Source organism: Notechis scutatus, chromosome 1, assembly GCF_049901735.1.
Source record: "Notechis scutatus isolate UNSWTSFEM ecotype Mainland chromosome 1, rNotScu1.2, whole genome shotgun sequence".
Classification (NCBI taxonomy): domain Eukaryota; kingdom Metazoa; phylum Chordata; class Lepidosauria; order Squamata; family Elapidae; genus Notechis; species Notechis scutatus.
This window is the reverse complement of record NC_142009.1, coordinates 146353493-146366147: the sequence shown is the minus strand read 5'-3', so window position 1 is coordinate 146366147 and position 12655 is coordinate 146353493. Positions and strand designations below refer to the sequence as shown.

The following is a 12655-nucleotide window of genomic DNA, read 5'->3' as shown; positions in this document are numbered from 1 at the left end:
CGGGCTCCCCCGCAATCGCTTCCCTTTTCCCGCCTAAACTCGCTCGCGCCCTGCCTCCCTCCTTCCTCCGCTTGCTCCAAGCCGCTGCCGGCGCGAACATTTCCTGGCGGCGGGGCCCCGCTGCCCTCCGCTTCGCTCCTCCCAGCTCGCCCGCCCGCCTGGGCACCGCAGCAGCCTGCGCCTCCCCCGCCCCGGCTCCTCTCGGCGTCACCCTCCTGCCTGGAAGATGGCGCTGGGCGGCCAGGTTGGTGTGCCTGGGAATGGGGGCGTTGGGCGCCTTAGACTGGCCGTTGGGCCAGGAGAAAAAGCAAGGCGGTTGAAAGGCTGCCGGGGAACGAGGCGTTGGGAGGATAGGTAATGCATCCTCCTGGGCAGGCAGTGTCTCCAGGGGGGCTGTGTTTGGAGGAGAGGCGAGAAGTGGCTTTCCCCCCTCCCCGCCATCTCCACCTCTCCCCCGCCTCTCTTCCCCCAATTGAGGCTTTGCAGAGAGGAGGGTGGAAGCAGAGGAAAGTCAGTCCTTGGAGACCTGGGAGTGGGGTGGGAGGAACACCCCCTTTCTCGTTGTTGAGAGGTGGCAAAATGGGGTGTGTGTGTGTGTGTGTTTGGTGGTCTCCCGAGGAGGTGGTCTTTTGAAAAGTGATGGCTCTTTAGAAAGTGCTTGGCTTTTGGGCAGCGGTCCCAGAGGTAGAGGATGTCTGCAATAGTGGCAGAGAAGAGTGGAGTTATAGAGGTTCAAGTTACACCAACCCCAAAACCTGCGTGCAAACTCCAGAATTATTTCTTCAAGCCCAGGCAAGGTTTTTGGCTCTCTGCATCGTTGTAGAGCAGGTGGAAAATTTTATTGTAGAAACTAGGAGTGACTGAGGCAAAATTTGATTATATAGATGGCATGTATGTGAAAAATATTTTTAAAAATTTTATAGTGTATTTGCGGAGATTCAGCTGCCTGAGAGATTTCTTCATCTTAGATTATCTAGATTAAACTCCATTTTTTCAATAATCCCTCTTTCCTTAATAAGCGCAGTCTCAAGGACCTATTACTGTATTCATAGCATCCATGCATGGTTATGTGTTTTTTTTTCTTCCCCAAAATGCTGAAATAAATTGCTAAGAATTCCTAAAAAAAAATAATCCCCATTCTTTAGTCCCATGAACAGACAGCCTATGTTCTTCATCTGCTATAGGAAGACATAGACAGAACATAACCCAGAGAAGAAATATCTATGGAATTTATAGTCAAATTTTGACAATTTGTTTCAAGGATTTGGATGCTAAGATAGACGGGGCAGAAGATAAATTAATATTTGCTAGTTGATTTATGGGATGGCTAACACAAATATGGGTACATTTCAACAAATCAGGTTGGATTTGCACCATATAAGAGAGATGTTTTGTTAGTGCTTAACCTAGTTTTCAGATTCTTCATGACAGTTGACCAAATGGCCAGGCCATGTGCTAAAAAAAGTAGTAGGCTAAAATGTAGTTGATTGGTTGTGTTACCCAGGGTGTTCATCTGATCTGAGTTTGTGGAAAGAAGCATAATTATTTGTAGGTCCTGGTTATTTTACCTAAGTGGGAATAAAAGTGTTTTTCCCCTTTAAAAGTCGAGTCCAATGGCTTCCTATGAGTTCTGTAAGGAAGTTTTAGTAATATAACCAGGTGTTTCTTTAAATTTTATACAATTGTTTGAAAGAGGAATTAGACTAAATGCTAAATTAATAAGGAAATAAGAATTTTATATGAATAGTTGGGAAATTTTGCAACTAAATTCATAAGACGGAAAAGTTGTACTACCAGAAGGTGATGTGTCAAATGAAATGTTCTGCTCTCTGCCGGAGATTTGTGATGGGAGATGAAATCCATTTTATCTGGGATTTGAGTTTTGCTAAAGGACAGACCATATTAGATTGAGTCTTTGAGACAGCATGATTTCCTACATACTTTTAGAAGAGTTTGTATTACACTATATAAATAATTAGAGATAAAAAATTTCCTGAACATTTTGAAGCAATAAAAGGAAATATAGTTTTCTACTGGAAAAAATTGATATTTTGGTCAAAATAAAAATGTAGTGGATATAAAAAATCTACACATCCCTGTTAAAACATCAGGTTTTTGAGATGTAAAAAAATCAGGCAACGATAAATCATTTCAGATTTTTTTCCACTTTTAATATAACACATAAACTATACAATTCAATTGCAAAAAAACCTGAAATCTTTTAGGGGATTAACAAAGAATGTACAATAATAGGGTTTAATAAGTGTGCTTATAAATAGGGATGTAGCTTTGTTCAAATTAACCAATCGCATTAAAACTGATGTTAAATAGTAGTCAGTACACACTTGCCATCAACTAAAGTGACTCTGATTAATCCCATATAAAGTTCAACTGTTCTTGTAGGATTTTTCTGACATTTACTCAGTTGCCTGCCTCTTACAGCAAAAGCCATGGTCTTGAAAGAGCTTGCAAAGCATCAAAGGGATCTCGTTGGAAGGTATCAGCCAGGAGAAGGGTACAAATAAATTTCTAATGCATGGGAATATACCCTAGAACACAGTGAAGACAGTAATCAACAAGTGGAGAAAATATGGCACAACAATGACATTATCTGTACTGGACCCTCCAAAATTGATGAAAAAAACAAGAAGGAAACTGATCTAAGAGGCTACAAAGAGGCCTACAGCAACATTAAAAAAGCTGCAGAAATTTCTGGCAAGTACTCTGTGTAGTATGTGTGACAACAGTCTCCTGTATGTTTCATATATCTGGGCTTTGGAGTAGGTGGCAAGCCTCTCTTACAAAGAAAAACATCCAAGCTCAGTTATATATTTCCCCCCCAAATCTATATCAAGTCTGATGAAAGCATTTGGAAAAATGTGTTATGATCTGATGAGACCAAGGTTGACTTTTGGCCATAATTCCAAAAGGTATGTTTGGTGCAAAAACAACATTGTGTTTCACCAATAGTACATTATACAGTGGAGCATGATAGGGGCAGCATTATGCTTTGGGGCTGGGTTTTTTTCAGCTGGAACTGAGGCTTCAGTCAAGGGTGGGCGGAATTATGAACAGTTCCAAATACCAATCAATTTTGGCACAAAATCTGCTAAAATGCTGAAGATGAAGAGGAATTTCAGCTTTCAACATAAGAAAGACCTAAAGCATACAACAAATGAATGGCTTCACCAGAAAATTAAAGTTTTTGAATGGCCCAGTCACAGTCCAGACCTGAATCCAATTGAAAATCTGTGGGGTGACTTGAAGAAGGCTGATCACAGGAGATACCCTGGCAATCTGACAGATTTGAAGCGCTTTGGAAAGGAAGAGTGGGCAAAGGTTCCCAAAGCAAGATGTGCCATGCTGATAGGCTCCTACCCCAAAACACAGAATGCTATCATAAAAAACTTTTCAATACAGTTTTAAGGGTGTGCACAGTTATGCAGCCATATTATTGTACATTTTTATTGTTATTTTATCCTCCTAAAAATTTCAGTTTGATTTGGATACTTGGCAATTGGCATGTATTTATGATGATTGCATTGTCCTGGGGTCATGTGAACATCTTTTGCGACTTTCTAAGAACCAAGATCAATGGGGAAACCAGAGATTCTCTTAATAGTCACTACAGTAACTTCACAACCGCAGTGGAGGTCTTTGGTCAGTAGCAGCTTAGTAAACGTAACTTAATTTTAACTATGTTGAAACAATTACAATTAATTAGTTTTGCCTTAATGCCTTGATGTGCTTAATTATCAATACTTACATTAATCATTAATATTTACATGAATACTGCATTGATTAGTTTAGTTTAGTTTATTGTCATTGCACCTCATACAACGAAATCAAATACCATCTTCAGTGCATATCATGACCATGACCATGAAAATAAACACAAACTCACATCCTTCACCCTTCACACATTGAACCGGAAACCCCCAACACTGCCACTATACAGCAGAATTCAAAAGAGCTACTGCCCTGGGATAGAAGCTGTTTTCAGCCTAATAATCTTTTTAGATGAGTAAACTAAATGCATTTTCACTGAATGGACATAACTTTTCTAATTATTCATTGTGTTATCCTGTGCATCAAGAACAGGAATGAATCCATCCTAGAATAATGTTTGGGCAAATGTATCTTATACTTTTAATACTGTCATAGAACAGAAAATTAAGAAAAAAATAACTTAAAATTAGAAGCTGGCATCCATGAAGTGAATGGCACAATCAAGCATATCCCTGAAAGTGCTGATTCTCTATGCCATCTACTTCATGGATAGTTAAGTGGGAAAAAAAATGTATTTCAGATTATTAAGGAAATTTAAATGCTAAATATGGTATTTTTTGCCACTGAAAAATATAGTTTCATTCTTTGCCAAGATGTATCAACTGAATGATAAATGAATAAATTAATGACATGGATTTGCATGAACAGTCAGGAAAAATATATATGAAGTTTTAATGTCTAACATTTTATTCCTCCCAACAGAGTTTAGCAGAATTAGAAGTTCTTTGTAAACAGCTATATGAGGGCACAGATTTAGCCCAGAGAATACAAGCAGAAAAAGTTCTTGTGGAGCTTATTAACAGCCCTGAATGTCTCAGTCAGTGCCAACTTTTACTGGAACAAGGAACGGTAAGCACTTTAAACTTTGTTATTAATGTACATATTTGTTACACCTTTTTTTGTTGCTGTTGCTCAAATCTTCTGGGTACCAAGACTGTCTATGTATTACCAAGATACATTTCACTGTCAGATTTTTCTTTTTGTTATATATTTTATTATATTTTATAATAGTAAGATTGATTAGTGATAATAGGCAAAGAACTCATAAGCTTTTGCAAAGGAGGAAACAAAACAACCTCAAGTGAGATTTTATTATTATCCACAGTAGATTGCAGCACCTGGTATATCTTGACAAAAGTTAAGCAAGGTCATACTTGGTTGGTATTTGGATGGTAGATACCAGGAAAGCCCAAAGCTGTAGACCAGTGGTTCCCAAACTTTTTCAGCCCACCGCCCCCTTGGTGCTAGAAACTCATCCTCAGTGCCCCCCACCCAGGGGTGGGATTTAAATTTATTAACAATTGGTTCTATAGGCATGGCTTGGTGGTCATGTGACTGGGTGGGCATGGCTTGGTGGTCACGTGACCGGATAGTTGTGGTTTGGTGGTCATGTGACTGGCAAACCAAATATAAGTGGTCCTCACTTAATGGCTGGTTACTTAGTAAGTGTTCTAATTTATGACTGACCTCCTCAGAGCTACTTGCCCTGTTTTTGGAGTTTTGACAGCCATGTGCGCGCACACACACGCACTCCTAACCCTGCTGGAATAGGTGGTTGGATTAGATATCTCACTCACTTTCTCCTCCCTCCATTTCTTTCTTTTTTCTTTCTTTTTCTTTCTGTCCCTTTCTTCCATCCCCCCCCCTCTTTCTTTGTCTATTCTTTTTATTCCTTTCTCCCTTTTTCTTTCCCTTTTCTCTTTTCTTTCTTGTCTCTTCCTTCTCTCTCTCTCTCTTTCCCTCACTCTTTCTCCCTCCATATCCCATTCAGTTTCTCTTCTTTCTTTCTTTCTTTCTTTCTTTCTTTCTTTCTTTCTTTCTTTCTTTCTTTCTTTCTTTCTTTCTTTCTTTCTTTCTTTCTTTCTTTCTTTCTTTCTTTCTCATTCCCTCTCTCTTTCTCTATTTTTCCCTTTCTCTCTTTCCGTCTCTCTCTTTCTTTCTGTCTCTTCCTTCCACCCCCCTCTTTCTTTGTCTATCCCTTTTCTTCCTTTCTCTCCCCTTTTCTTTCTTTACTTTCTTGTCTGTTCCTTATTTTTCTCTCTCTTTCCCTCTCTTACTTTTTCTCTTTTCTCTCTCTCTTTCTTTTTCTCTCTCTTTCCCTCTTTCTCTTTCCCTCTCTTTCTTCTCTCTCTCTCTCTTTCTTTCTCTTTCCCTCTCTTTTTCCCTCTCTTTTCTCTCTCTTTCTCTTGTTCCCCTCCTCTCTCTCCCCCCTCTCTATCCCTTCCTTAACCTATCTACCTATTTTCTGCCCAGGCAGGCGTGGTCTAATCTGTCAGAGGCCTGGGCTAATCCTGCATCACCCCGTTTCACTTTTCAGAGGCCCTGGCCCTTAATCTCCCCATTTCCTCCCCCATGACCGCCCCTTTCATCGTCCCACGGCCATGATTTTACCTTCCTCCCGCGGCTGCCTGCCAGGGAAGGTAGTCCAGGGCTGAGCCATTGTTGTCACTGGGCTCCCCGCCAGCCCACGTCACCCTTGTCAGGAATGCCTGCAGCTGCCGTGTGCTTTTTTTGGTGCAGCTAGACTGCATAAATTAGGCATGACTCACTTAATCATCTTGTTTAACAACAGAATTCTGGGAGCAATTGTGGCTGTAAGTTGAGGACTATCTGTGATATTATTTGCTGTAGCAAATAGGAAAAGGTTTTTACACTGGTTCAATTGCTGAACCTCATTGATAGAAAACCAGACATTGTGGAATGAAATCAATTTTATTTATTTCCTATATTTATAGCACACCTTAATTGTATATTACTGAAGCTGTGTTCTCTTTCCTTTCTTTCCCACAACAACCTTGTTAGGTAGGTTGGCCTAAGAGAGAGTGACCCAGGCAGCTTTAATCCCCAATTGAGCAATTCATGGTTTCCCAGTTTCTAAGTCAAAATTAAGGACAAAGACCACAGAATTTCAGAGAGCTGTTAGCAGAGACAAGCAGTATTAGAACAATATCTGTAAAGATGCTGAAGAAACAGACATGGAAAACCAAGGAATATTATCCAAAAGTTCTCTGAACTCAGAAGGAGGTCACAGCCACAAATTGGGTAGCAAAGGATGCTAATGGACAGATAGTAACCAGTTCAAAGGAGATCAAACAAAGATGGAAGGAGTACATGAAAATACTATACTGTATAGTACAAATGTCACCATCCTTAGAAGATATTCCTTATATACCCCTTTCTTTCTATGATCGATAATAATTTATGAACTTTGAATGCTGTCCAGCTCTCAATGCCACTCTACACCATGCATCTTGAAATCTAGCCTGGTGTAAACTGGAGATGCTGAAGGTGTGGTTAATGACTTATAATTTGGTGTAATTTTACGAAGCAAACCTAAACCATCAGGATGGTTAATAGGTTAACGTTAACCTAACCCAGATAATTCGGTTAACTTATGCTGTGCTTCAGCTAACAATGATTTAGCCTGAAAGCCAGAGGTTTTCCTTTGCTTTTCAAAACCTGGCCACCTTTTGCTGGAAATCTTGGTGTAATGAGTGGGCGCGCATATGTCTTGCTTTCCTCGCACCCCACCGCTGCTTCCTGAGAGAACCTCCTTCACCTGTCCGTGGAGGAGGCTTCATCTCCGGCCGCAGCCAGAGGACTCTGGGTGGTGGCAGGGAAGAAGACCGGCTTTTGGTCTCTCTCATTCCATGGCTCTGGGTCTCACGCATTGAGTTTCCTGAGTGACTCAGAGGCAGCAGTGGACTGGGCTGGGAGAACCGCCCCACTGCAGGTCCATCCCACCAGCCACCGGGAGACCTTCCTTGCAACCGGCTTGACCTGGCCTATGTGGGGATCTGTCGCGGCTCAGTGTAGGCAGCGCTTCCGGGATGGGAAGGGTGAATCCCGCCTGCAGCACTGCGCTGATCCTCTGTGCCTGCAAAAAACCTCCAGCCGCTGCATGTTTTTTTCGGTGCAGCTGAACTCCAGCGCCCCCTGCTGCCTCTTAGCGCCCTCTGCCAGCCCCCTTGCCTCTTAGCGTCCCCCTAAGGCATCCCACCGTCCCCAGGGGGCGATACCGCCCACTTTGGGAACCACTGCTGTATACTAGGCTGGAAAAATTGAGAAAATGTCTTGGAAGAAGGCAGTTCTATACCATTTCAATATTTTCAAAAAGGTTACATGAATATGTCTAAATTCACGGATGGTACCTATACATATAGTCCTCAACTAACAATTGTATTTGAGCCCAGAATTATGGTTGTAAGTCATAGGTTGTACATTGTTTAGTTGGTCCCTATGTGACCATGCCTGTTTTTACAGTCCTCTGTGCTGTGGTTGTTAAATTAATGCCATGATCATTAAATAAAACTATTTTATCCAATGGGCATTTTTTTGTGTGCAAAAAACTGGAAATAAATGGTGAACACTGGCAAAAAAAGCTGAAAATACAAGAATGTTACAAATGGCCATAAATGCAAGCTGGTTATCAAATGCTCACAATGGGGAAGTTGGGAGAAGTTTAATTCACACCATGTTCTTACATACTTATGCTTGTTTGGACTGTACCAGCCTCTTGGAGAGTAACCAGTTCATAAGTACAGCACTGTCTCTCCTTATACTGTATTTCACAGACTGTCTAACAAGTTATTTTGTAAGTGTCACTTTACCAAATGACAACAAATGAATGACACATTCTCACTTGACTAATTACATAAAGAAGTTTGTTGATAATTAAAGAAAGTTAAACATAGTTTAGAATTTAGAATTCTTGTACATCTTTTATCAAATTCTTTTGTGGATTCAGTTGTAGTCTTAAAACATTCCATATGTTACAGAAAGTTTTAATGACTGCTTCAATATTTGACTTAAAAGATTTAGCATTGAAAATATTCAGATTAGAGGGTATTTTATTTATGTGTTTGATGGACTACAAGGTTATTCCCTTTTAGTTTGGGATTAGCAATCAGAGGCAGATTGCCAGCTGGAAATTCCTTGATGGAAATTTGAGGACTTTAAAAGAAATAGCAGTTACCCATTTTGTTTGTTAAAACCCTGTTGGTACCAATGAAGCCATAAGAAAATTGCAGATGTGTGGATGCCCGAAAAAAACCATAAAGGCATGACCTTATCTATAATGTAAATAGCAGTTACCCATTTTGTTTGATAAAACCCTGTTGGTACCAATGAAGCCATAAGAAAATTGCAGATGTGTGGATGCCCGAAAAACCATAAAGGCATGACCTTATCTATAATGTAGATATAGCTAGAACATGTTGGGGATAATGATACTAGTTATATGTAGCCATGAAATATATAAATATAAAATGACGTAATTGTGTATTGTATTGCTACGTGGTATTTGTGTGGCTATGTAAAGCAGTGTGTATTACAGTATTCTGGAAAATAGTTATTGGTGCCTGCAATCATTTTATTTACAAAAATCAATCATAAAAATAAAGGCTCTTTCATAAGCAAAATGATAAATAAATGGTAAATTACTAAAATGATAAAATAATAAATATAGGTAGTCCTTTTCTTATGACCATAATAGAGCCAAAACTTGGCATGGTTAAGCAAGGCAGTTAAGTGAGGTTTATGACCCTTTTTGCCACAGTTGTTCATTTAATTATTGAACAAATTTGGCTTCCCCCATTGACTTTGGTTGTCAGAAGCCAACTGGGAAGATCACATGACCCTGGGATAATGCAACTATCCTAAATACATGCCAGTTGCCAACTGTCCAAATTTTGATCACGTAATCATGAGGATGCTACAATGATCGTAAGTGTAAAAACTGGTCATAAGTCACTTATTTCAGTGCAGTTGTAACTTCAGACAGTCACTAAACATTGTATGTCAAGGACTACCTAAAAGTAAATTATAAAAATGAATTGTTATTTTAATATTATTTATATGGTGTTGGGTTCTTTGCTTATTATCATAAATCTAAGAATTATGTGTAGATTCCAAATAGAAAAACATTAGGAAAAGAATTTATTGTTGCAAGATTATCGTTTTGCTTTAAAAATCTTTAGTATTATCCAGTGTTACTATCACCATTTGAATTGTGTATATTTTTCTCCAGACATCCTACGCGCAACTATTAGCAGCAACATGTTTGTCAAAACTTGTATGCAAAACCACCCCTTTACCTATTCAACAAAGAATGGACATCAGTAAGCATTGTTTATTCTTTTCAATAGTAAAATTGTGTTTATAGTCAGATTAAAGTAATTACTAGCAATTTAAACATATAACTTTAAGAATTTATTATAGTTTCATAATGAATGGTGAGACTATTTCCTATTATCTGGGATTTCTCATCTATAGAGACGTTATATGTGCTTAATTGTTTGTTTTATGTTTTATATAAATAAGAAAATGTAAATACCTGAGCAAGAGCTGAACCACATTTGTACAAGCATCTAGTATATCTTTGCAGTCAAATAGAATAGTTTGTTGACAGTAATGTATAGTCCTTAAAATGAAAATAGTGATAGGTATCATACTTAACTGCTTTGTAGAGTGTTACACTGATCTTGAATACAATGTTATTTATTCATATCAAAGTTTTATTAATGATCCTAAGCTTAAAACCAGAAAAACATAATGAAAGTAAGAGTTGTTTGGACTGGTTCTTACAAGAAATGTAGCCTACCAATTAATAACAAAAAAAAAAAAGAATTTGGATTAGTCTGAGCTATTTTGCTGAAATCAGGCACATAATATGCTATATAACATTTTGACTCAAGTGATTCTTTCTTGTGCATTTCTTTGTAGCCTTGTCTTCTATTTCTGTGTCCCTGATACACATTATGGTGTAGGGTCTCCTGCTTAGGCAAGGGGGTTGGAGACTTAACAAAGTCTCTTCCAACTCTGTTATTCTGTATTCTTTATTATAATTTTTATTCTCTTCTTCTCTAGATATTAATAATAAGATTGTTGTTCACAGGCTGAATGTAAATACTTCTCAGTATAAAATTTAGCTCTGGAACATGGAAGGGAAACATTTCACTTCAATGCTGAGGCAGGCTTGTACAATTCTGTATCCTACCAGAATGAATTGTATAATTGCTTTTGCTTAATCACTTATTTACATTAACTTAGCACAAGTAGTACAGTTGCATCAAATATAACTAGTGTCTTATATTAATAGCAGTATTAAGGAACTTTGCAACCATTTTAGTTATATCTGAGCCCGTATCTACAGGCAGGTAAGCTACATAAAATAAATGTTGCATGTACTTGTGGATAAGCTGAGAATTTTAAGTGCCAATATGTATCTAAAAATTAACATTCAGCTTAATCTTCAAATAGCTCATTGTGATGCATATAATTATCTTTTTTATTTCCCATGTATATTCATACGTACAAACCCATCCGCAAATAAGGAAGCCCTGAAATTTGTAGCCAAAGTATCATGAAAAATGAGGGTTGGCTTATCCATGGATAGAGCATTTTTCCTGATACAGGTAGTCCTTAACTTACAACAGTTCATTTAGTGACCATTCAAAGTTACAACAGCACTGAAACAAGTGACTTATGATTGTTTTTTACACTTACGACCATTGCTGTATCCCCCGTGTTCATGTGATCAAAATTCAGATGTTTGGCAACTGACTCATATTTATGATAGTTGCAGTTGTCCCTGGCTTTTGTAGTCTTCGGACAAGCAAAGTCAATGGGGAAACCAGATTTATTTAAACAATTGTATTACTAACTTAAAACTTCAGTGATTCACTTAACAACTTTGTCAAGAATGGTCGTAAAACAGGCCAAAAATTTAACAATGTCTGCCTTAGCAACAGGAAGTTTGGGCTCAATTGTAGTCATAAATCAAGGACTACTTTGGTTAAAAGTTTGAGAGTTGGGTTATCTGCAGTTAAACTAATATGTGCGTATATACAATAATTTCTTCTTAAGAACTCAAAAGTAGTCCTTTCATCATTTTCTATCTTTATCATAATTTAAAGATTGTGTTGTCTTTAACCCAAAATAATTGTTATTTAATTTTTTTATATCTTGGCACAGGAAACTATATACTAAATTATATTGCATCTCGACCAAAATTGGCCCTTTTTGTGATTCAGGCTCTTGTTCAAGTAATTGCAAAGATCACAAAATTAGGATGGTTTGATGTTCAGAAAGACCAGTTGGTTTTTAGAGATATTATTGCTGATGTTAAAAAGTTTTTACAGGTAAGAAAGAGAAAATGTTTGGTAACATAATGTTAAAATGTGTAGAATATTTCTTAGAAGAATTGCAGAGTCTTTTGCCCAAGATAGGCAATATCTTTGATTTGAGGCATCCCCAAATACAGATTTTTCCTTCCTATGCATATTTTTTCACAATCCATTAGGCAAACATAGACCTTCCTATCACACCTATAAGCAGGCACAAAACTTCCACATCTTTTTTTCTTTTTACAACCCTTTAATCCCTTTGTTTGGGGTGGAGTCGGGGTGACTAAATGGAGCTGAGCATTTACTGGCCGGATGCCCTTCCTGATGCCTATACAAAGGTTTGCAGCAACTATTTTCTCTTTGGACCCTGATAGAGAAACATTTGTTGCTGCTTAGGATTGAATTCTCAACCTTCCATGTGGGAGGCGAACGCCTTTACCTCTAGGCCACTGTGCTGCTCAGGCACAAAACGTTTACATTCTTTTGAAAATAATCCCTTTATTCTTACTGAAAATTGCAAATAATTCCTTTTTTTAAAGAATGGCAAAGTAAACTATAGGGATATGTATCAATGTAAAAAATAACTTCGTGGTTATTTTTTAACTTGTAGGTAAAACAAGTCTGATACTGAATTTAATTTAATCTGGAATCTATTTATGGACCATGATCAGGGGTGGGATTCAAAATTTTTAACAACCGGTTCTGTGGGCGTGGCTTAGGTGGTGGGCGTGGCTTGGTGG

At 38.3% G+C, this 12655-nt stretch overlaps 1 protein-coding gene across 3 annotated transcripts in view; it reads left to right on the top strand.

The window, feature by feature from the left end:
• The first annotated feature begins 63 nt into the window (after nt 1-63).
• Nucleotides 64-12655, top strand: part of RANBP17 (RAN binding protein 17) — a 191996-nt gene continuing 179404 nt past the window's right edge. Inside the window, exons 1-4 of one of the 3 annotated variants that reach the window (XM_087948140.1) lie at nt 64-244; nt 4492-4638; nt 9818-9908; nt 11764-11930. In XM_087948140.1, coding sequence (XP_087804266.1) covers nt 227-244; nt 4492-4638; nt 9818-9908; nt 11764-11930 — 423 coding nt within the window. In that variant the 5' untranslated portion in view covers nt 64-226. Of the gene's footprint in view, nt 245-4491; nt 4639-9817; nt 9909-11763; nt 11931-12655 lie in introns of those variants that run through there. The other 2 variants (XM_087948144.1, XM_087948150.1) reach the window with 2 other exon arrangements.